General features: G+C 43.4%; 1 protein-coding gene across 2 annotated transcripts in view; it reads right to left on the bottom strand.

Moving 5' to 3' along the window:
- Nucleotides 1–115: 115 nt before the first annotated feature.
- Nucleotides 116–24,481, bottom strand: part of ttbk2a (tau tubulin kinase 2a) — a 29,313-nt gene continuing 4,947 nt past the window's right edge. The window contains exons 2-16 of one of the 2 annotated variants that reach the window (XM_088310531.1): nt 23,147–23,319; nt 20,581–20,728; nt 18,392–18,465; nt 17,892–18,032; nt 15,767–15,871; nt 15,593–15,658; nt 15,400–15,492; nt 15,188–15,313; nt 14,390–14,547; nt 13,642–13,852; nt 13,314–13,525; nt 11,884–12,454; nt 9,576–9,890; nt 6,164–6,861; nt 116–5,868 (exon numbers count right to left, since the gene is read on the bottom strand). In XM_088310531.1, the coding sequence (XP_088166657.1) occupies nt 5,403–5,868; nt 6,164–6,861; nt 9,576–9,890; nt 11,884–12,454; nt 13,314–13,525; nt 13,642–13,852; nt 14,390–14,547; nt 15,188–15,313; nt 15,400–15,492; nt 15,593–15,658; nt 15,767–15,871; nt 17,892–18,032; nt 18,392–18,465; nt 20,581–20,728; nt 23,147–23,215 (3,453 nt within the window). In that variant the 5' untranslated portion in view covers nt 23,216–23,319 and the 3' untranslated portion in view covers nt 116–5,402. The remainder of the gene's footprint in view (nt 5,869–6,163; nt 6,862–9,575; nt 9,891–11,883; nt 12,455–13,313; nt 13,526–13,641; nt 13,853–14,389; nt 14,548–15,187; nt 15,314–15,399; nt 15,493–15,592; nt 15,659–15,766; nt 15,872–17,891; nt 18,033–18,391; nt 18,466–20,580; nt 20,729–23,146; nt 23,320–24,481) is intronic. The other variant, XM_088310538.1, reaches the window with a different exon arrangement.

The raw sequence follows: 24,481 nt of genomic DNA, 5'->3' as shown, positions 1-24,481 counted from the left end.
TCAAAATATTTCTTGTAAAAATAGCCTTTTTAAGTACTGAATTGTATTTTTTTATGCGTTATTTGTATAAGAAATACATGATTAGGAAAAACGCAGCAACACGACTGTCTGAATATGCATGCGGAATGAGTATTTTATTTATAACCATTTTATAAAAATAAAATATAAAATAATTTAAAAACAAAAAAACTAAATAAAAAGAAAAATCACTGTACAAGGCATTGATATGATACAAATGATATTATCAACTTAAATAATTACAATTATATACAAAAACAAACACTTGATACATTCTTTCCCATGGAGAATTATATGGATTAAAACCCACAGATACACAAATCATTAATAAAATCATGAATAAAAATAAATATCAGTTCAAATAATGGATGGCCATAATCGGCAAAACGTCACCATAAATAAATAAACCGTCAAGTATTTCGAAAAAGTACAACAACCCCTTTCTAAATCTGACAAACAAAATGTGCTAACGCTACGACTGCACGCCACTTGTGTACGTTAATAACCAAAAAAAACAAAAAAACAAAAAAACTGATTAGTGGCCATTTTATCATTGTTTCAACTGTACTTCCGCTGAAGCCTGTTTAAAATGTATTTGAGATGATTTTACAGTCGGAATAAGGACCGTTTTGCGTTTCAAAGTGGCTACAGATGAGGCGTTAAGGCGGCGGACCAAATGCCGACCGAACGCCGTCTGGCGAAAAAAGCGGCCCATGGGGTTGCCTACAAGCAGCTCCACACGCTTTTCTGACCATCCAGAGCACATGTATCAAAATATTTGGCAACGTGATCCATCTACGCAGTGTATTTGAATAAAGTCAAGGGTAAAAAAAAATAACACAAAATTGTTCAGGGATGGCCTTAAAAAAGAAAAAAAAAAATCACAATCATTCAAAGTCAGTGCAGAAAAATACGCCCCTTTTCCATCGCACGATACTCACTCGGCTTTTCCATCTTTTGGCGCTTTTCCAATAGGTAGCCTATTATTTCTAATACTAGACCGAGTAGTTGAGCAGATTTGTCGGATTTACAAATCAAAACAAACACACACACACACACACACACACACGCTAGCTAGCATAGCTTAGCTTGGTGCTTAGCCTTAACGCTGTGTGAAAACATTTTCTAGATCGTCTTTAATAAAACAAGTATATTTTTCCAAATAGTGACTGTTCTGCTGTGCCTTTAGGGTCAGGTCGATTAATTAACCAATTTGAGCCGCCGGCCGATTTAATAGGCCAATATTAGCTTTTAAAAATGGAAAAAAAATTGCCAGGTTATTGCTGCCTCTTTTTTTTACACATTTAAATATTACAACATAAGACAGTGATAATGACAAACAATATTCTCCCACTCCTGCAAAAATGGTCCAAAAAAAATAAATAAATAAATAAATCGGCAACTATTTCTTCTTTGTTGTTGAGCATTATGGGAGCCATTTTTTTTTCAATTATTTTTTTTTTTTGTATTTTTTCCTCTAGAATTTTATTCGATGAAAAATCAATCAATACCGGCGTCGAGCAAATCCATATCGGTCGGGCCCTCTATGACAGTTTTTGTCACTTTTCAAATTTCTAAAACAAACACTTTTAGGTCCACAAGTGCAATGAACACTTGACAACACATTGCGGGAACAACTAAAAAAAAAAACATAAATGAATACTTTTGAGCGGGTTGAGTTTTGCGAATTCACATTATTATTTAGCGCATTTCCTCCTAAATGTTTTTTGCTGTTGCTAGTGAAAAAACAATAAATCCAAACGAAGCCAAGCAAGTGCAGTGCAGCGGAAATATATCTTATATATATTATTATATAAATTATAGTGTCACCGGATAGGGCCAGGCAACGTGCTCCCATTCAATTTAGGGGGAAGTAGTGAAAAAAATAAATAAATAAATAAATTAGCACTGGCAGTCAAATTTTGCCATAATTTCAAGGTGTGCTCAGGCTGCCCCCAAATACCACCTTATATATACTGTTCAAATTTTGAAATTGGCCACAGGAGCACCACATCACTCAACAGCTCTTCAGAATAAAGTTTGCGTGATTAGCTTTTCAACTTATTATTCACAGTGAGGTTAAAAAGATGCAGCTTATTTTGTCTTAATAGCGGAGTCAGCATGCAGGAATGCATTAGTGTGCCGGGACGGAGGGAGAAGAAGCTGTTTATCGTGCAAGTGGAGAAGAAAGCTTTAGTGCTGGAATTAAAAAGTGGTGACCTTTTGCTCTTGTGCATAAACACACTGCATGTCATTCCATTTTTTTCCCCACCTTACTCGAGTACTTACAATTTGGATTAGACGTCAAAATGAGCGTTGATAAACTGTGTTAAAATGCAACTCAGCTGCCCAAAAGCGTAATTGTACCGTTATTATGATAATTAAAAAAAAAAAAAGAAAATTCTTCAGTTCCTGCGTCTTAGCGACACAACCCCCTTTCACACAAAGACCCTGCACACGAGTTAATTTTCACACAGGAACCAGCATCCAGCATGACATGTAAAGTAAGTGTCGGACTGTGAAAAATGCTTTCATTAAAACAAGGTGGGAGATGTGAAAGTTGGGTGTTAAATTTCCCACCCGGTCCGGGCATTTTTTTTTTTTTAGCATTTCATTTCATTGTTGTTCCCTCATGTATCGAACGGAAAAAAGATCAGCGAAAACGTCCTGGCATTTTGCCGTATTCCCTTGCATACAAGAACCTTCCTGACACTGCGTGATTGATTTTAAACGACTAAAATGGTGTGGAAGCTGTTCCTACCTTCGAAAGCGGAATATTAAAAGAGGCTTCTGAGACCACGGCTGTGGGGGTGTCAAATTGTCGTCAATACTTTGGCGGTGTGCACAAAACGGTGACACACCCAACACCACATGAAAGGGGCTTGCATTATAACCTCCAAAGGACATTATATTCCCACGCTGACTCGACGGAGGTTTCAAATGGGGCTTAAAATTGGGGAGTTAACACATATTTGCTTTGTACAGTGATGCTAAAAAAAAACAAAAAACAAAAAAAAAATCCTACTTTTATGTGGTTTTAAAGACGCTTGTTACTCCCTCTCAGACCGGCCGTGTTTCTGATACCATCCGCCTGCAGAGTCAACCCATTCCTCTTTGTGTGGAAAAGCCGTATCGCAAAAATGCTGGCTTTCAAATGCTGCGAAAGGGGGTCTCTGTTACTACCTCTAAAGGTGGAATATTACCGGGTTGGACTCACCAGTCATGTCATCGTGGCTTCTGATACCACTTAATCGCAGTGTCGACCCATTTCCTCTTGTACATAAAAGCCACACGCAAAAAAAGCAGCCTTTCAAATAGTGTGAAGGAGGTGTCGGTTACTACCGCAAAGTGGAATAATGCCGGGTCAACACACTGGTAGCGTAAAAAGGGCTTCTGAGACTCACCTCTGACCTCTGACATTGGAAAAAGGCAGAGTCAACCCATTCCCTGTTTGTAAAGCGACATGCAAAAATGCCAGCTTTCAAATGGCTTGAAAGGGGTTTCTGTTACGACCTCCCGAGGTGGAAGATTGGTACAACCGCTCACCCACAAGGTGGATAAATCCCAGTTTAGACGGGCTGCGTAAAAGGGACGACAGTAGGCACAGGAAGGTTTGCGCGTTTCCACGCACTCGACATGACTGATTGTATCTTCGGAACGAGTTCGTTCAATTGAAGCATACGCAAAAAAAAAATAAAAAATTGTTTAAGCGATGCCAAGCATCTAAGAAAAAAAAATATCGCCATGAATAAAACTTCAACCGCGGCATGGCTTTGTTGAGAAGCCAAAACAGTCTCGGTATGCAAACCAAGTGCATTAATACTCGTGATAAATTAAGCGACTCTATACTGAGTTGTCAATGTAAGATAAATAAACAAGGAAGCGACTTGCACAGTATGCTACGGCGCAGTGATTCCCAACCACTAATGTGCCAAGGAAAACGATCCAATTTCATTTTCGGCCTATAAGGCGGACGTGGGGGCGGCACGGAGGGCCGACTGATTAGCACGTTGGCCTCACAATGCTGATCGTGGGTTCGATTCCGGCTCCGGCCTTCCTATATGGAGTTTGCATGTTCTCCCCGTGCCTGCGTGGGTTTTCTCCGGGTACTCCGGATCCCTCCCACATTCCAAAAACATGCATGGCAGGTTGATTGGACACTCTAAATTGCCCCTAGGTATGAGTGTGAGCGCAGATGGGTGTTCGTCTATGTGTGCCCTGCGATTGGCTGGCAACCAGTTCAGGGTGTAGCGTATTTTCCGAACTATAGAGCGCCCCTACCAGTGAAATAAAAATCCACAGAAAAGCTGCACTGTTGTATTCGCCGCATGGTTCAAAGTCAAGGAAAAAAGTAGCGGCTTATAGGCCGCAAAATATAGTAATTGGGCCAAAAAATAAAAAGATTTATTTACTATTAAAAAAGATGGAATCCGCTGGATGAAATGGGTTTCTCACAGTTAAAGAAAAAAAAAATCCACTAGCGGAAACAGGCTTCTGACGGTTTAAAAAAATTATCATTTAACTGGCGGAAATGGGATTTTAACATTAATATAAAATTCAATAAAATTGATTTAAATAAATAAATAAATAAGATTCTACTGGCGGGATGAGCGTATGAACCTAAAAAAAAAAAAAGCTCATGAAAGTTAAAAAATAGAAAATCCACTGCTGGAAATAAAAAAAGAATTTTGTAATTTTCTTGCTCTTTCTGAAACTCCCAAAGATACCAAAAGATGCTGCCAAAGCCAACTTGAAATTTGAATTAGTGTGAAGTATGTTGACTGAGCGAGAGAGCGAGAGAGAGAGAGGCTTTGTATCTCGGGGGAGGAGCTAGGTTTAACCTGGGTTGTTAGTGGGAGTTAAGAGTCTTCACCATGTGCATGTGGCAATCGGGTGAATTTTTTCAGTACCAAGTCATCTGTAAGGAAAGGTGCAACAATAAATTGAATAGCAAAAAAATAAATTGTGGAAAGTTAATTGGAATATTGATTAATTGTTCAGAGAATCTTAAAATGCATTCATTTGTAAAGATGATTGTAAAATGAGATTGAAATTCAATTTGATTCTGATTCTGAATTACTGAATAATTTGATTTTTTTTCAACTCAATTAATTTTGTGATTTTTTTTTTTGGTTCTGTGGATTTTTTTTTAAACAGGAAAATATCTGCCATGGCCCAATAAAGGTTGGGAAACACTGTGCTACAGTACCAACTACTGATCCCTGGACAGGAAAGAAAATCGCAGCTGCACTGTTTTGTTATCCAACACGATAACATGAATATTAAAAACCGATAACGGAAAAAGAGGGCGCTCTGAGGTCCGGAAAGAGAAGGAGGGTTACCGAAAAACTGTTCTTCGTCCACTTTGTCCACCTTCCGGGCGACTATCTGGCCAGCTTGCTGGAGCACTTGCCTTCCCGACTGCAGCCCTTCCCCCTGGACAGGTGGAAGGCGGCGGCGCGAGCCTGTCGGCTGCAGCACGTCTCCTGGTGGTGGTGGTAGAGGCGACGCGGCGGAGGCGATCCGGAAAAGCTGGGCGGCGAGCGGCTGCGGCCCAGGCAGCCTCCTCCTGCTCCTCCCCCGAAGCTGCCGCGGTGCTCGTGGCGCGACGGCGAGGAGCTGACGGAGCGCTGCAGTGAGGACGAGCTGCGAGGCGAGGCGCTGGAGCTGCGGACGTGGTGCGGCGAGCTGGTCAGGCTGCTGACGCCCGTCATCCGGGAGCTGGCGTAAGGGGCCGACGGGCGATGATGGGCGGCGGGGGAGCCGCGGGCGCCGTGCATCAGCTGAGCCAGGCAGGTCAGGAGGTCCGAGTCGCTGGTGCTGCCCGCCCGGATGCGGTAGCGCCGGATCCTAAAGGGGAACAAAGGTCATTTCAAATGGAACACATTTGTGGGCACTCAAGAAACCAAAAACCTGGTCTGGTTACCTCCAGGTGTCACAGAATGACAATGATACAGCTAGAGTAAGGTTTGACTTACGTGGTCCTAAACGTATTTTTGAAGTTTCTTTTTTTTTTCCCGACCACATTATGGATCGGGGATATTTTCAATTTTTTTAGTTTTTAAATTTGACCAACAAAAAATTGCGTCGTAATTTATAGCTCTGATGTTCCAAAAATAAAATTCAACCTGCAGCAGATGTTTACCTGCCCTCCACCGTGTTGCGGCACGGCGGCTTTCCGGGAGGTGGGCGGGGCAGGAACTGAGCGGCCAGCTGCTCCGCGGACGAGGCAGAGTGGACGGGCCGAGGGATCCTGCTCCGACGGGATAAAGGACTGGAAGAGGAGGACAGGGAGGCGTCCCCCTGCCGGTCCGAGCGTGAGCCCATGAGCGAGTCCTCCTCCTGTGAGCGATCCGAGGCGGACGACAGCGGGTCCCTGGCCAGGGAGGCTACCGCGGCGGGTGCGCGGCGGTCGGAGAGAGACGGCGAGGCGGAGGGGGACGGCAGCGGGACTTGGTTGTTGGCTTTCTTCTGCAGGAGCTTTTCTTTGGCCGAGCCTGGGGCCGGCGGTTCCAGCACGGGGATGCGACTTTGCCGGCGGCGAGGCGCGGACGGGGAGACTTGGCTGTCCACCTTTTCCGGAGCTAGATTGTCTTTCTCAGAGCAGGGAGGGGTCGGCGACAGGTGTCCGTTTGGCAAGGAAGGACTATGAGGCGAGTGGGGGGAGTTGCTACGGCGGCTCGGCACCGGGCTCGGGGCATCTCCGTTGACCGGCGGCGGGCCTGTGGGCGACCCCGGTGAGTCCGGGGTGGGCTCCGCTTCAGCTTCGCCACATCTCTCCGGTAGGTGGACGCTGTCCGACACCGACGCCGAGGACAGCCCTGACGGACGCTGAGCCGTCAACTGGAGGGGAGGGACAAAAGGGAAAACACACTCCAAGTTAAAAGGCTGTTCAACCTCCGCAGGGTCATGTGATTAATTGCTGGAAGAAGACTTGTTGCTGGGAGACTACAACATGTTACGCTGTGGCGCTCCAGCAAGTAGCCTGATGCAGGAGGCGAAATTTGGAGTCTAGTGAACCCCTGCTATTCGCGTAGGATTGTGACCGAGCCCTGCCGCGAATAGCGGTAATCCACGAGTCGTTGACGCCCCCACAGAATTTCTGGAATTGCCTCCAGAGGGCGCAGAAGGCAGCAAAGCACGTTTTCCTTCATTAGGTAACGCAACGGCCTCATTAAATGAAGCTCCCCCCAACATACTTCCTTGGCACCAAATCCTATTTTTACATTAGACATGGTTTTGGCCTGGTTTATTTTTTCAATACATTCCCTAGGAGAAAAAAAAAAACGAGACTAGGTGAATTTGCGCATGCCCAATAGCGAATGGGCAGGCAGGGGTTCTGTTCTGTTCACAAATTTATGCATCATCTACGATATGTACGGATTTTTTTAATCCTTATTTGCTGAAAGACAAAATCAACTCTTTTTTAATAAATTCTTCTAGAAGCCACTTATTTGTAACATTAATTATGGAAATGATTGTTTTAGTTTGTGTAATATTGATAGCGTGAACTGTAAATATTGGCAATCATAAAAGCAATTACTGAAAAATCCTGTAAATAACACACGTGCCCATCCGTGTATAATACGTCCCCCTTAAAAAGTTATTTTTTTCTCTATACTTGTGTACAAAACGGTCCTTCAATTTGCTATTTGCTGTGACAAAGAACAATTCCGAAAATACCAATAAAGTGTAAATGCTTTTAAATCCGGACGCGCTTTTCCCATACCTTGAAATGTGTTTAAAAAAAAAAATCATGCTTTCGAAAATCTTGTTCTTGCATGGCGCTATTTCTATTTCATGACTTTGCTTTGAAATCTCTTTCACGTTTCTCTACTTCAAACTCGAGTTATGTGAAGCATATTGAGTTTCCCTGAGTAAGAAAAAAAAAAATCTGTGATTCTCTAAAAGTAGTGCTTTGGCACCCTTGCGTTGCATCTCTGTGCTTAGAGTCTCGAGGTGGGAGCTGGTTCTTCAAGATAGGCCAACGCCCAGTCTTCCAGTCTTTAAAAAGTAGTGCCTTGGCGCCATCTTGTGTCATCTACAGGCATTTCGGAACCTTTTTCAAGGGGCATCAAGGACAGGCAGTTTTTGGCTATTCGCGGCGGGGCTCGGTCCCTATCCCCCGCGAATAGTGTGGGTATACTTTCCGTATATGAAATTTGTGTGTTGGGGTGGGGGGGCGGAATAGTAATCAATGGGGATTAGTTGGTCAACGACAGCATGCAGTACCATAGCTACCATGATCAGACACACAACACGTGCTATGGGGCATGGTGTCAGTCAAGCTTGTGAGCGCTAAACCAGGGACAGGTGGACAGGAAAGGTTTGGTTTCACGCAACTTGGCAGGGGGCTTCAGTGAAGAGAGGGTGAGGAACAAATACAGGGAGAGAGAGAGGAAGAGGAAGATGGAGAGCACAAAGACGATCTGAAACAAAAGAGACCATGCGACCTGTGGTCATGAGTCGACATTCCAAACGCACACACATGCCGCACTCACGCGATACGTCTGCATAAACGCACACACGCAAACACACACTTGTGCTCAGATCACTTGTCGCAAGAACACGTTAAGAGCCATGCGGTCAACGTTTCGGCAAATGAAACCAGGCAATGGAGGGTGGCGGGGTGGCGAAGCATTGTCAAAATAAGCAGCTTCAAGAAATAAGAAAAAAAAATACAAATCATGGAAAAATGTTCGGCCATAGAAGCGGTTTAGAGCGGAACCTCCAATGTCACAGATATAATGTTTGCATTTTGCTATTTCTTTGGCTGACTTTGCAAAAAATTTACAGCTGCGGCTATTGACTATTTTTAAAATCAAGTTGGGAGCCAATGCATCCCACCAATCAATCGGTGAAAATTTGCTTTTGCAAGATTAAACAATAAAATGTGCGAGGGTTCTATTTCTCTGGCCATTTGGGGGCGCCATCCTCACGTTTTACGGTAGCTTCTGTGACTTTGGCTTTGGTAAGGCTTTAAAAGGCGGGGCCTGGCCTTGTGAGTGACGTGGGTGTCGGTGAATTCGAGCGTGGTAGGTAATAGTCGGCGCGCTGAGTGTCAGTTATTGCCGGATTTTTAAATTCCATCCCTTTATTCAGAAACCTGACCTTGGATCAAATTGACAGGGAAGAAAAAAAACAGGCTAATGAGCGATTGTTTTGCGATAATTCGAAGGAATTACCGACTTCTTAGTCGAGTACCTTAACAAAAGGTTTTTTTTATTTTTTTTTTAATGTTTATCTCCTGAAAATAAAACTTTAAATCAATGAAAGCGGTAGAAGTTTTATCTACGGAGCCATTATCGCGTCATACCTCGGAATCTACCCGTGCGCATTGCGATGTCGCGTTCCATAAAGTTTAACAAGATGTATTTATTTTAAATAAATTTAAATATTTGCATCCCTTGATGGAGTTCCGACACCATACGACGAAAACAAGCCAGCGTACCGCGTCAAAATTAAATTAAGATTAAAACTTTTATTTCTCCTGCATTTTTTGTTTTTTTGATTTGATACTGGACTTGAAAGGTTCTGCCGCGAGGGGGGCCGGTCACCTGCTGCAGCTGGGCCCTGGTTATACGTATGACAGAGGGCAAGTTGGCGTTGGCGGCGCCGGCCGGGATGGCGGGCAGTTTCCTGCGACTGGGTGAGGGTCTGAGTGGAAGCGGTACGGAAGCGTGGCGAGAGGAGGAAGACGGCGGGCGGTCCCGATGCTGGTCGGCAGACTGGCTACGCTTCATGGCCAGTGGGTGGCGCTGGTGGAGAGGGTCCGACAGGGTGCTGAGGAGGGTGTGAGGGCTGGGGGAGCGCAGAGGGATGGGGGTCCGGGTGGCCACCTCCTCAGGCAGGGACGGAGGAGAGGTGGGGTGCTAAGAGAGGGTAGGGTGGAAAGAGGAGGGGCGGTGAAACAAGGGAGGAAGTTGGAGCCCCTTTCATCATGAGAGGAAAACTTGTTCCAAAAGGTACCGACGCGGAATGGAGGGGTACAAAAGTTGACCTGGAAATTTTCTGCCTCAGATGGCGGTTTCAGAATCTGCTTTTACGTTGCATTTTTCGTTTTCGTTTTCATTGGATTTTTTTAACTGTTCTGGCACAGAAATGGGGGGACAAAGTCGACCTGGCAATTTTCCAAATTAAAAGTTGTAACAGAAAACGGTTTCACACAGCTGGTAAAAGCTATATATGACACCAACGCGGAATGGGGGACAAAGATGATCTAGCACGTTTCCGTGTGCTTTTTTTATGTCATTTCCACGTTCCTGTTCAATTTAAAAAGCACTGACGTGAAACGGGAGGAGCAAATCAACACTGCAATTTTCTACCTTAAATCGTAGAAGCAGAAAAAACATTTTGCAGAGCGCCTTTCACTCTACCGCTTAGACATTTTGCTGGTCCACATTTTTTTTTATGTGTAACTGATCACTTTACATGGTACCAACATGCAAAATGACTAATGTAATTCTTCCACTGCCCTACGCGGTACAGTTCCACGTAAATAGCGCCGACATACAACGAGAGGGCCAAAGTCGACACGGTTCAATTTTCAGCGGCCGGAGATCGAATCAGCTTCAGCATTTTCGCTGATTTCTTCCATGCTGGGTGTAAATTTCAAGAAATTCGGGTATGAAGTCAACCCAGGAATTTTCCACCCTTGAAGGTCGTATCAGAATCTTGTTGGATTATTACATTTTATTCCCAGGTTACTGTTCTGTGTAAAAAGGCACCGATAGGAAATTGTGGGGGAATGAAGTAGGCCTGGCAATTTTTCCAGACGCGTAAGCTGAGTGGGACTTTGAAAGTGGGTTATGATTAGGGATGGGCATAAGAATGGAAAAAGGGGAATATTAGGAATTTTTATTTTGATTCATTTTGAGGCGAGGGAAATAGAAAGATTGAGACATATTCGCAAATGGGGTAGTTCTTTCTCGTTCATTTCAGGAAATGTGCTCAAATGCCCATCGCTAATTATGATTTTTGCCATCGCAAATCAAATCTCAAATCAAATCAAGCATGATCTGCAACTCAAAGCCAAAAGCCCTCCATGATGTAAACTGATAAAACAAAAAAAAGGAAAAAAGAAGAGTTAATAAGACATGTACATCCCATAAAGCAGTGATTCCCAACACAGTGCAGCGGTAATTAAGAAAATTTCACTTAACTCATTCACTACCGGCTGGTTAAAAAAAAAAATGGATCTTTGACGTCTTAAGCCGTCAATGGCAGTAAATGAGTTCATTAGCCGCAAAGGGTTTTTGTGGTATTGAAAAGAAAATGAATCATAATCTTTTGAGATAAGTAAAATAAATTGACTTAATATGGGTGCGCAAGTTTGCACACCCCCTCATAACTGGGGGATGTGTTAACCGATCACATTCAAACTCATTAAAATGGGAGTCGGCACATGCCTGGCCGCCAAAGAACACAAAAATCTGGCATTCGGAGATTTTTGTATCCGCTGTAAACTATTTGTGACATTTTTGTTGAGTGTGTGCAGTGAGATTTTTCTACTATAAAAAAATAGCTGTTGAGCGGAAACATCTTGTGTCCAAATTTTGTGAATTTTATAGTTTCACAAATCAATAATATTGGTCTGGGTTTTTTTTAAACAAATTAGTAACTACTCCAAAGACTTGAAAAAAGTCAGCACTTCAACGATGCAATGTTGCAACACATCAAAAAAGATTGTTAGCCTACTAAACAAAATTGCTCTCACTGTCACAATATCAGTAAAAAAAATGTAAATATGCTTGCTAAAAACTATGTTTTGTCTTTATGTTGGTGTCGCTTTTCCGTCACCCGGGTAATGTTAATCGTACAAGTTGAATCGAGCCTACTGATTGATCACAATGGACTAGGTCTGACCTGGGTGAGGACCCCCTCCGTCAGCGCTTCAGCGGGGCTGGTGGGGGTGACGGGCGGCAGGGCTTCGGCGGGCCCCACGCTGAGCTCCAGCTTGTCGGCTTTCGCGCTCCCCTTGGAGGAAGCCAAGCTGTCCGGCTTTGCTTTCCCGGAGCCGGGACTCGGCACGCCTCGGTCCCACCCGGGTTCCTGCAGAACCTCCGCCTCATCCTCCTCGTCTTCTTCCGAAGGGCTGGAGCTGGCCTTGGTTCCGGGCCGCTCCACTAGAACCCAGTCCCGCGAGTCCACGTCCTGCCGTCCTGAGCTGAGGTTGAGGGCCACGAAGCCCCCGCTGCTGGCCCCCCCCTCGCCGTGCTCCGGGGAGGCGGGGGACGGCGCTTTGGGAGACCCCCCGCCGCCACCACCGGAAAGGAACTCTTCATCGTAGTGCCAAACCCGCTCGCGACGCTCTCCATTAGGAGGCGCTGGAGCCTGGTTCGATGGGATGATGGCGGCCCCCTCGGCTGCCTCCTCATCCTCCTGTTTTTGTTGTTGCGGCTGCTGCTGGGTGCTGCTGGCCATCTGCTTTGTGCCACTAAAATGACACCAAACAGGCACTAAGTTTCAAATCAGGGTTTAAAGTAGCCGTGGGAAAACTATGGCCCGGGGGCCACATGCGGCCCATTAAACGTTTTAATCCGGCCCGCCGTACTTGAAAAAAATTAAATGAATAAATCTTGTTAAATGTTTTATTTTCTAAGTACTGTAGTTTTTCAAAGACATATATATTGTTGTAATGCTTTTCTTCACTTTCATATCAAATTAAATGTATTTTTTTTTTTTCTCTGATGAGGTGAGGTGACCAAAACACTCCATCCATCTGCTCCTGTTGCGGCCCCTCTGTCAAATTTTAGAACTCATTGTGGACCCCCAATCAAAAAGTTTGCCCACTCCTGATTTAAAGTAAGGCGTAGGGTTTCAAATAAATGTTAGGGCTTCATATTAGCGTATCAAACAAGGGCTGTGGTTTCAAAGTTCTTTTTTTATACAGAGGACAGGGCTTCAAATTAGGGTGTCCAGCCAGGGTTAGGGTATCAATCAGAAGTTTCAAGGTAGATTTAGAGATTCTAGTTAAGGTTTGAAAAAAGGGTGATGGTTTGCAATTTAGAATGTCAAGAAAAGTGTAGGGTTTCAAAAATGAGGATTGAGGTTCTAAAATTGGGGTTCAAAGCAAGTTCAGGACTTTAGGTCAGGACTTGGGTGTGAAATTAGCTTTACGATTCCAATAGGCTCCAAAACAAATGATGGTTTTAAGAAAGAGTCAAGGTTTCAAAATAGGATTAGGCGTGTAGATTAAGATTTCGAGCGTTGGTTAGGGTCTTAATTCCAGGTTTGTATTTAAAACGGAGGATTCAATCCCGGATTTCTGTACTACAGCGTCCCTGGATACGTACCAGGTCTCTAGGAAGCGTTCTGGATTGGGTTTGGACTCCAGGCCCAGTCTCCTTTCCAGCTCAAAGCTGTGAATGTTGCGCAGCTTCCTGAGCAGCGGGCCCTCACGCTCCTCTGTCGACATCTTGACGGGCGACCCCAGGCTGGGGCCTCCGTACGGGCTCTGGTGGCCTTGGCTGCCCTGGGGGTTGCTTTGCTCCTCTTCGCCGGCAGCCTGGACGTCAGGGCAAGTCGCAATGGACGCAAGTGTCGCGTTTGAGGACATGGTTAGCGTTTTGAACCGATGTAAGGTTTCTACACAAATAACGCCGAGGGAAATTTGCAGTTCACCTTCCACAAGGCCGTGCGTATCCGGTTGCGGTTGCGGTCCAGCTCCTCCCATACGTCGGCCTCCTGCGTCCGCGGCGCATGGCCGGGAGAACTGGGCGCGCGTTCGGGTGCGACCATGTTGTTGTCAGCATCGCTGAGCTGCTCGTCCTGCAGAACCTCCTCGGTGTTCTCACGCAGCAGGTCGCCCGGAATCACTGAGGCGTTGGCCATGCTGAGAAGAGAAATAAACAAGTTTCAAAACAGTTTCAAGTCAGGTATAAAATCAGGTGCATGATTTTAAGTTAGAATTCAGATTCAAACAAAGTTTAATGTCTTTAGAAGTTTTGAAATTTCAGAGTTTTTATTTTCAAGATGAAACGTTTCAAATTCTGGTTAGAGCATTAAGAGAATTGTTAGGGTTTCAAGACGACGGTAGGGCGTTCAAGAAGTGTTCCTAGGCAGGTAAGGGATTCAAATGAGTGTTTCAAGTTCGGTTTAGGGTTCATCTTAAGTTTCCAAGATACGATAAGAGATTCAAACAAAGGTTAGGGTTTCAAATTAGGGTTCCAAGTCTGGGTTAGGGCTTCAAAGTAAGGTTGCAATTTTTCAAGGGTTTTCAAGACAAGGTCAGGATCTCTTAACGGAGTGTATGATTTCAAGTTAGATTTAGGGTTTTGACACATTTCTAATCATCCTGTTCCGATTGACTTGTGCCTCCAATTGCAATTTGTTATGTGAAGAGTATAACGTAAATTGTGTTGAAACGTACCCCATGTGTGCAGGCGTGAGGCGGGTGTGGTGCTGCGGCGTGGTGGCGCTGGCGCTGATGACCAGCGTGCCGTCCGTGGCCGTCCGCTCCCAGTCGTACGGGTCGTTCTCCACCGCGTTGTACGTCTTCATGCTGTTGTCGAACACCGACATCAAAAGCTGACAGACACATTTAAAAAAAAAAAAAAAAAACGTCAATCTCCATTAGAGGGCTGCATACAGAAAAAGCAAAGTGAAACCTAAACTTATGAGTGACTCAACATACAAGTTTTTGCTCTGACAAATCTATGCCTTGAATCACGAGCGTTAAATGGGGGCTGTGAATTTCCCAAGCAAATAATGAACAATTCTTCTTTAAAAACGGTGCGATGCTGAGAGGGTCGCGTGTGACCCTGAGGATCATGCTTTTTTTTTGTCCAAGTGGAATTGCACATCAACTCCAGTAGGTGGCAGTGGCGCTCACCTTGCCCATTGTGCGCGGCGAGTATTAACTCTGCGGTGTAGGTTTGTTTTGCAACAAAAATGTAATTCCTTATATTTGCAGCGGAGAGTGGGTGGAGGGGGGGGTGAATTGTTTCTTCTTGCTGGGGTGGGGGCGTAAGAGAAAATAATTGAGAAGCACTGATTTAACCAAACCCAATCTACTTTGGTCTGCTAGCTTAATGCTAACAAACTATGCCAAACGCCAACGCTAACAAAACTCGCATCAATGTCATGGCAATGTGTTCTATATGCTTAAAAAAAAACTTGGATTTGAACACAAATTGCAGCAACAGGTGGAAACATCAAACCCTGTCACCTGGTAATCGGGCTTTGTGAAGTAATCCAGACTGGAGATGTGTTCCAAGAAGATCCCAAATTCCGCCGGGAGGTGTTTAAGCATCAGCCGGTGGTCGTACGTGTCCTTTAATTTGCCCACGTGCTCCTGAGTTAGCACAAACGCACGCTGGTCAAATCCTATTCCATTTGCGCTGGCAAGATGCGAGACGGGTGCGATTGCTTTTGCCTTACTTTGTCCTTGATCTTCCTCCATGGCAACTGGCCGACGAGGAATTCCACCAGCATGTAGAAGAGAGACCACAGGTCATCATGGCGACCCATTTCCTACAATGACGTTGAGGAGAAATACAAGTGGACAAATGTCAACTCAAACTCCAAGAAAAGTATAAAAAATAAAAATAAAAAAAAAAGATTACATGCTTACCTTATTTTTGTGAGCGTTGACAGAGGCGTAGCGCACCGTTCCCCGAAATCCTGCCACTGGGCGGGGCTGAAAAACAGAGATGGAGGATGCCTTAGTACATATGAAAAAAGGTTTCTTGGCCGCGTACTGGCGGGTGCGGTGGGCTGGGGAAGGCGGAGGGGTACGTGGACTTACCGGTCGGACCTCTTGAGACGAGTTGGTGAACTGACGGGCTAAGCCGAAGTCCAGCATGTAGCATGTGCGACAGGTGCTGGGGAAGCGACCCATGGCGAAGTTGGACTGAAGGAAAAAAAAAATAAATAAATAAACTCACTGAACTTTTTCCACATGATGTAGAGGGTGCACAAAGTGTGGTGCACAGACTACACACGGCTCACTCGGTTCTCTAAACCGACCCACTATTTGTTTTCGCTAAACTTGGCTCATTTTAATGTATTTATTAAGCTTTCCTCATTTAATAATTTATTTGGTTTCTTGTAAATAATAAAATACAATTACTAGCAAAATGCACAATTTGACACGTTTACATTATTTTCTTAAAAATTACTCGATAAATTATGCATGAATTTGAATAAATTATAAAGTCTAAAATTGCTTAATTAAAATGTATTAATTGTTTATTTTGGTGTGTATTTCTTGTGAATTTATCCTGTTTTTTTACACCATAGTTTATTTCACTTGGGAAGGAGACACAAATACTAATACAGGTAAAAAACTATTTTACATATACATTTCAGTTAAATTTGTATTTCTATTCGTAAAATTTTATGGTATCGTTTTTCTTTATGAAATGAATTATTTTAACTTATCTCACAAATGTATTATTTTACTTATTAGCATCATTATGATTATGACTATGTAGGGATGACTCAGAAAATAGTTTTTGGATTTACTAAGTGAATCATGCAAGTGTATCGAATCGAAGCAAATTGTCCCACTTTGAAATGTATCAAAACACGTATCCAATCGTCTTTTATTCGAGAGCGATATCTTTGAAGGAGATGGCACATTTTCAGTACTGACAAGCTCATTCAACTGTGTGTAAAATGACACACAAAAAAAAGTCATTGCGTCATACCCACTCAAAGTGAGCCGTACCAAATCGAATTGAATCGTAATCACACTGAGTCAGAATCAGAATTCGCTTTATTGTCATTGTACTCAGTGTACAACGAGATTGGAGAGCTCCCCTTTTCAGTGCAATATAAAAAATAATTTAATAAAATAAATCAATTAAATTAAATAAAGATTCAATAATAAAATAGAAAATAAATAAGATTTCAAATAATAAATAAGACACATTATGTCGCAGTTCTAAAAGGAAAGGATAGTTGTGTGCGAGAGTTCAGCATGGAAGAAACTGTTTTTCGGTCTGCCAGAGGGCAACGGGTCGAAGAGGTGTGAGCTCGGATGAGGATTGTCCTTGATGATCTTGTGAGCTCTGCTGAGGCACCGGGTGGTGTCGATGTCCGACAGGGAAGGGGAGAGGGCAGCCAACAATCCTCTGAGCCGTTTTGACAATCCTCTGGAGTCTCACTCCGACTGCCTCAGTGCAGCCGCCGTGCCAGGTAGAGACACAGTAAGTCAGCCGGCAGCAAGGCCATCAGCAGCTTCTTGTCCAGGTTGAATTTCCTGAGGCGCCTCAGAAAGTGCAGACGCTGGTGGACCTTCTTTATCACTGCGGTGGTGTTGTGTGTCCAGGAGAGGTCATCAGAGATCTCGACTCCCAGGAACTTGAATGTGTGGACCCTCTCCGCACACTCGCCTTTGATGTAGAGGGCGGGTGGTCCAGTCTTGTTCCTCCTGAAGTTGATGACGATCTCCTTGCTTTTTGTAGCGTTCAGCTGTAGTTTGTTGTACTCACAGCGAGCCGTTAGTCTCTGGATCTCCCTCTAAGCTGGCTCGTCTCCTTTTGAGATCAGACCGACCAGTGTCGTATCGTCAGTAAATTTGACGATGGCGTTGTTTCCGTGGGCCGGGCTGCAGTCAAAGGTGTAGAGAGCGTACAGAAAAGGGCCCAGCACGTATCCCAGAGGGGAACCAGTTCTCAGCGTTTGGGTGGAGGATCAAACGAATCAAATGGTTGCACTTTCAAATCAAATCCTTAAATCCTATTCCCACCCATGTATCGAAAAGCGTATCGAATCATCTTTTGTGCAGAGATGCACAGAATTTTTTCAAATACATTTCTCTTCTTGTACTGCAAGTCAATGGAGACACGATAAAAGAAAAAAAGACATCCATCCAAACTCCCGCCCTCACCCAGAAAAAATAAATAAATAAATAAAAAGCCGCTTACTGGTTTGATGTCGCGATGCAGGAAGCCCACTGAGTGGATGCTCTCGATGGCCTCCAGGATTTGGCGGCCCAGACGCAGGGTGGTGCTGATGCTGAACGTCCCCCGGCTCATGCTCCTCCTCAGGTCGGCCAGATTACGACCCTGCCAGAACACGTGGATGACGCCGCCGTTTAGCTCGGCTCACATTACGATAGAGCACTCATAGGTGTGTTTACGCAAGAACACAAGTGGATGGATAGACATCCCGGTTGAGTCTTGAGAGAAGCAGCTGATCTGAGGATAAATTCTTTGCTTTAGCCCAGAATTCCTTTACGCAAGAAAAACTGGCATGTTTGAAAAAAGTTTTCACTTAAAGATCCCAATTCACTCAAACGTCAAGTAAATTCTCTAGTCAACGAAAAATTCTCAAGTGACCCAAAAAAAAAATCTAAATCTAGTAAAAATCTCAATTTAGAAACAAACAATGCCAAAAAGTGCAACGCAAGACAAAAGCGACAGACCTGAAGCTCCATCACCACGTAGTTGAAGCGGTCGTTGCGGCCGCATCCCACGAAGCGACACACGTGGTCCTTCCCTGCCAGGAACAAAACGCACGTGACATCAGACATTGACATTGGTCGTCCGATTCTCACGCGTTGACCCGGAAAGTCGCGTCGACACGTGATAATGGATGGCTCGCTATTATCGAAGGACATTTCCGCTGAGTCCACAAAACCCCCAAAACTGTAATCTCACCAGTAACGGCGTCAGCCAATTTCATGTTTGGGGGAAACAGGCTTCAGGGGAAGGTGAGTTTTAATTCTAGACTCGAATTGGATGGAAAGTCATCAAACTTCACATTGGAGAAACACTGAAAATTAGCTTCCCCTATACGTCGCATTTAAGAACGTGGAAGCATTCCCGTAGAGCAAACTTTTTGATCCGTAGGTCACAATGGGTTCCAAAATTTGACAGAGTGGCCGGACCAGGAGGACATGGATTGAGTGTTTTGGTCACCTCACTTCATCGGAGAAAAGATATCTGTCTAAGAGTGCTCCTCCTAGTGGGGACACATCGGAATTACAGGGAAAATAAAACATGAACAAGGTTTATTTATTTAATTTTTTTCAAGTTTGGCGGGCTTTATTTAAATTTTTTCAAGTTTGGCGGGCCTTATTCAAACATTTAACGGGCCGCATGTGGCCCCTAGGCCGTAGTTTGCCCAAGGCTGCCTTAGAGGAATTTGTCTTTGAAAGAGTCTGAAATTGAAATGATGACCCGATTTTGTTGATGACAGACATGCCTGCCAATTTTCCTGTTGCTAAGGCTGATTGGCTTTGGATTACAGAGACAAAATGGGTGCGTCAAACCAAAATGGCAGATTTACTGTATCTTGTTAAGCATGTCTTCTTAAGACATTTTTTGTGGGTCTACTCATGATAGACATCTAATAAATTTGATGAAACTTCGGGGTGCTTAATTTTTAGCATTATTGTATTCAATTCTAGTACATTCTGAATCAGTTTACTTCTAAGCAAAATTTCCATGACTTCTTCAGACATTTTTGTGTATACAGTAAGTATTCTCTAGTACGGAACCATATTTGCATTGTCCAACAGAATTTCCTTATATGGGAAACGACCACTGCACTCTTCCTCACGCATGCAAGCTTGTCACAATGCTCGCAACACCTGAATGAACATGCAAGTACGTTAACAAAATACAGCTTGTATGCTTCTACAGCGGGATGCTTCGAAGTCCTCCATGCCCAAAGATGGCGCTATTGAGCTAGCCTTCTCTCTCTAATTAGCGGTCCAGTTAGCAGCAAGTTTTTAGCATTAGAACAGTTAAAGCATTCTATTCTGATATTGTAGTTGTGTTGTTATTACAATGACGAGTATTCTGTCCAATCCTCCCACTTCCAAAATAAAACTAAAATATTCGCAATTTTGTGTCTCCCGAATGCTTCAAATTTGGTAGCAATCTGACAAAATTTGTTTTCAGAGTTTTGTTTGCGGTTTTGTTTTTTCGTGTCCTAACCAAAATGGCAGACTTCATCGGTCTTATCGAGATGTTTTCTCTTAACAGCTGTGCTGGTCTGCAGTGTTTTGGACGAAGATCTGCAGACTCAAATTTCATCTCCGGTTACGTTCGGGTTCCCTCGAGGGAGCCAACGCAAGCACGACGCGCCGGGGCCTTGGCCATTAGATGACTAACATGATCTCGGCTTATTGATTTTCCTCTCGGATGAGGAGAAACATTAAAGGGCGTGCGCTTTAAAAGACAGAGAGGTGAAAATGTTTTATTGTTATGTTGTGCCGCCCCAAACATGTACGATATTATAACGTGACGTTCGGATCTTGCGGGGTCAAGTCGGTGAGACATCAAACTTCACCACCATGGTCCGCCGACGTAATATGTTGAAAAGAAAAAAAAAAAAAAAAGAAAATCCGACAATTACACATTGCCCATTGGTCAAGTATAGTGGTTGGAATTCGGTGGCCACTAGACAAATTTTATTTTCAAAGGAAAATACCAAAATGAGACTAAGATATCTCATTTGAGCCAAAATGACCCAACTTCTTTTTCTTGAGCATGACTCTTTTTTTTTTTTTTTTTTTTTGTGAATCATCTCGGGTAACCAACTTCCGTAGGTCAGAGCGGTCAGGACGATCAATAGGTTGCAAAATGAAACCCATCGAGGACTCACCCTGCAGCTTCTTGAGCACGGCCACCTCCATCTTGAGAACTTGCTTGGGCTGCTGCGCCGACTCCACCTTGAGCGCCACGCTGACCCGGGTCAGCAGGTCCAGCGCCTCGTAGATCTCTCCAAAACCACCGCCCCCGATCTTCTTCACCTGGATGGCAAAAAAAAAATAATACGTTAATTCCTTGTTTTTTAATGGAAGGATCAAAACACTTCAAATGTGCTTCTCATTTGCCATTAAGCGTTGAGGTGGGAAAACTTTTGTGCTACAGAGCCAGATGAAAGTTGTAAATTGCACATATAATTTTAAATATGAAATACAATTCTTGTATAATTATTAGTGATAGACAAATTCTCTCTCTCTCTCGCGGGCTCTCTCTCGCTCTCTCTCTCTCGCTCTCTCTCACTCTCGCTCTCTCTCACTCTCGCTCTCTCTCTCCCATTCATTTCCCTCTAGGCCGCCGCGTGCCCTTCGCCGTCCTCCATGTGGGGATTAACTGCAGCATTCTTACGTAAGTGGGCTCCTTCGCAGAGAGGAAGCGGCAACACGGTGAGGGGGGGCAAGCGCGGCTGGCGCTCAAGGAGTTGATCTCGCTCGCTTGCTCTCTCTGGGAACAATGCGCCCTCTCTCTTGCCGCTTTTATAGCTCAATTAGAGCCAGAAATAGTAACGGCGAGGCTATTTTTAGCCATCACGCTGCCGCAGTGCTCCTTGCGACCCCAGAAATGTCCGTTGTGCCTTGCGTTACGTGACTCCCGTGAGACTTAAGTAGACAATTGTACTTTGAAGTTGGACTTGGGGACTTCCTCGGCTGAAATTTATGAAAGGCTTGACTTTGAATTGCACTACAGGACAAGTTTGCTCGGGATGCATTGTTCCTCCTCCCCAGTCGAAATGACAAAACCAAGATGTTTTTTTTTTTTACAACAGGCATTCATTGCTGTTAAGCATGCCGTGAGAACTGTACAAAATACGGAAAATACAATATGAAGGAATTAAATAATAGATAAAGTGAATGTGTTTATTGTCAAGCTGACTCTAATGCCAGCTACATGCACGGTTGCCACTTATCACGTCAAAGACGCGCTTACGTGGCGGCCATGTTGGAACAGAAAGCAAAATTATTAGCTTAGCGAAATGTTGTTTTTCCTCATCTATGGCTCTTTAATACTCCTGTACACGTCTCAAATATGCTCCATGTACTGATTTTCATATCATATACAGTTGTTCTTTTTTTTTGCCAAACCCTTCTCGCTCTAATTGTAACAAAAGTGAAAGAAGGTCACGTGCAAACCACGCGGTTCCTGAAAGCGCCAATTGCACGTCTGAGAGCATCAGCTTGTCATGACTGACTTTTTAACACCCAACAGCTTGTTTTTCTCACAGCATTGCCGCACTGTGTAACACAAGGCATTTCAGTTTTGTGGCGTCTAAGTCGGAACACTAGGGGGGACTCTGTAATACGTGTACGCAGAACGTAAGAGGCCAAGAGGAATGTACCGTATTTTCTGGACCATAAGGCGCACCCACATATAAGCCGCAGTTTTCTATGTTAAAAAAAAAATTAGTTGTTCACGGCATGTCCAGAATGATTTTGTACTTTGAATGCACATAAAGGTACAGAATCAGATTGTTTAAACAGAGCCTTTTAACACGGCAACAATTTTGTTAATTAACACAAAACAGACCCAAGAGAAAAAAAATAAAATAAAATCGACATTTATTTTGCGTATTTTCTGAACTCTAGAGCGCCCCTACTGGTGAAAGAAAAATCCACAGAAAAAGCCACACCGTTGTATTAGCCGCATGGTTCGAAAAGCCAGGAAAAAAGTAGTGGCTTATAGTCCGGAAAATACGGTAATTTTCTAAATAAATACAATAAATCAATAAATAAGCCATGTGTTTTAACTCATAAATTAAGGCATTTGTAAATCAAGTACCACTGTATCATGGAAGGGGGACTGTAAATTATTAATTTTTGCTTTGGATAATATTGTGGAAAAGAAATACATTAGCAACATTGCAACTTAAACATAAGAGAAAGAAATTTTTTGGGCCTCTGGAAAACCCAAAAAGACAGGTTAGTTACGTTATAGTTACTGTTATGCTAAACGCTACGCTAGTTGCTCAAACATGAACTAAGATCAGTGTTAGTCTCGTGTTTAACTGACAAGACAAAATAGTCCGACAGCTTGTTTGGCACCATTGAAAAATGGTGTGAATGTGTTAATAAAACTGAGAATCGGAAGTGCAACGGGGCTAAAATGCCAATACAGACTATGCTGCGACTGACGACTTATAACTCGCTGATCCAAAGTAATTAAAATTAACCGGGGACTCCACTCGACTCGCTTGATTTTTACAAAGCAGCTTGGGACCAGTGTTGTTTTTGTCAACGATGATGATGACGAAGCATGACTAAGACGAAGACTAAATCTAAAAGGCCTGCCAAATAGAAAACTGCTCGTGACGTGCTTGAAACGTAACGGTTTAGACTGGAGACTCACTTAAGACGTGCACAGATGTGAACTTACAAACCCCTTCTGGGCAAAACAATGTCATCACTCACCACTTTCCATCGTTCTTTGACCAGGGAGAGCACGCTGAGAATGTCGACTTGCTCCGCTCCCCCGCTCATGCCGCCTGAAGACCACGACCTCTACGCCGCTCCTGCCGCCCCCTCCGCCACTCTCGAGTGACAGTCTCAGACGAGGCCGAGCATCTGGAACCTCTAAAACAACTCTGTGGATGATAAATGATGCAAAACAGCTTAAAAAAAAAAAAAGTCATGTAGCTCCCCGGGAAATAAACGTGCACGTACATCAGACATTGTGGAGCGACTACATGAGAAATATGCTTGAATGTCCAAGAAAGACAACGCTGAAGATTTGACACTTTGCTCCATAAATTAAATGAGTGTAAAGCTGTAAATTTACTGTTGCTTTAAAACAACTCAACACAAAGCCATTATGAGTCCAAACTGCTGACAATGAAAGTGAGGGCACCTATGTATACTGTATAGAAGCATATGTGCAGATGTTTGTTTGTACAGTATATATAATAACATGCATTGTATGGCTAGTCATGTAATTATTATGAAATAATACAACTTAATTTTTTTTTAATGAAAATAAATTAAATGAAACATAAAAATAAAATAAATAAAAAATGTTTTTACATTTCATTTAGTTAAATAGTCAATTCATTGAATAAAGTAATGTATAAAAATCCAGTTTGAAATGTGTGTCAATTATTTTACCAATAAAAAACATTTGACAGACAAAATTAAAACATCTCGCAAAATAAACCAATTGTAATTTGTAATTTAATTGTAATGTAATTAATTGTAATGTAAAATATAACATTTTCAAAATGAGTATTATTTCATCATTAAATTAAACAATCTTACGCACGATGTACAAATATTAAAAACTTAAATTATGTTGTATTGTATTTCAAACATTAGGATTAAATTCAGTATAAGTGAAAAATGTATCAATAATTATGATTGACTAAACTTTAAGAGTTCTAGACCTGAATTCAGACTTTAACCTTTTTTAATTTTTTTACTCAAAACTCAAATGTGGTCCTTGAGCTCTAAAGTTCGTTGAATTAAGAGCGTCTAAGCATTTTTGCAGCTGCCTCCAAAACAAAGCGCGTCTTCGATGACTCCGCATTGCGTTCCCGTGTCGATTTATCAAAAAAAAAAACTTGACGACAGACAGCTTAGCGACGGTGTTCGCTGCGTATTAAGAGATCCTTCCACAAAACACGCGAACAAACATTTCATTCACCGCTCGACACATGGTGTGACGTAACAGGACTTCACAGACACTCTCAGAACCGTGATCCGAACACGAAGGAGGCCATCCATCGAGTTATTTGGCGGATGCAATTGCACATG

The sequence above is a fragment of the Idiotropiscis lumnitzeri genome, chromosome 1 (genome assembly GCF_059441095.1).
Source record: "Idiotropiscis lumnitzeri isolate Australia: NSW breed Sydney's pygmy pipehorse chromosome 1, RoL_Ilum_1.0, whole genome shotgun sequence".
NCBI lineage: Eukaryota > Metazoa > Chordata > Actinopteri > Syngnathiformes > Syngnathidae > Idiotropiscis > Idiotropiscis lumnitzeri.
The sequence above is the reverse complement of the archived record's forward strand: the minus strand, read 5'-3'. Positions and strand labels throughout refer to the sequence as shown.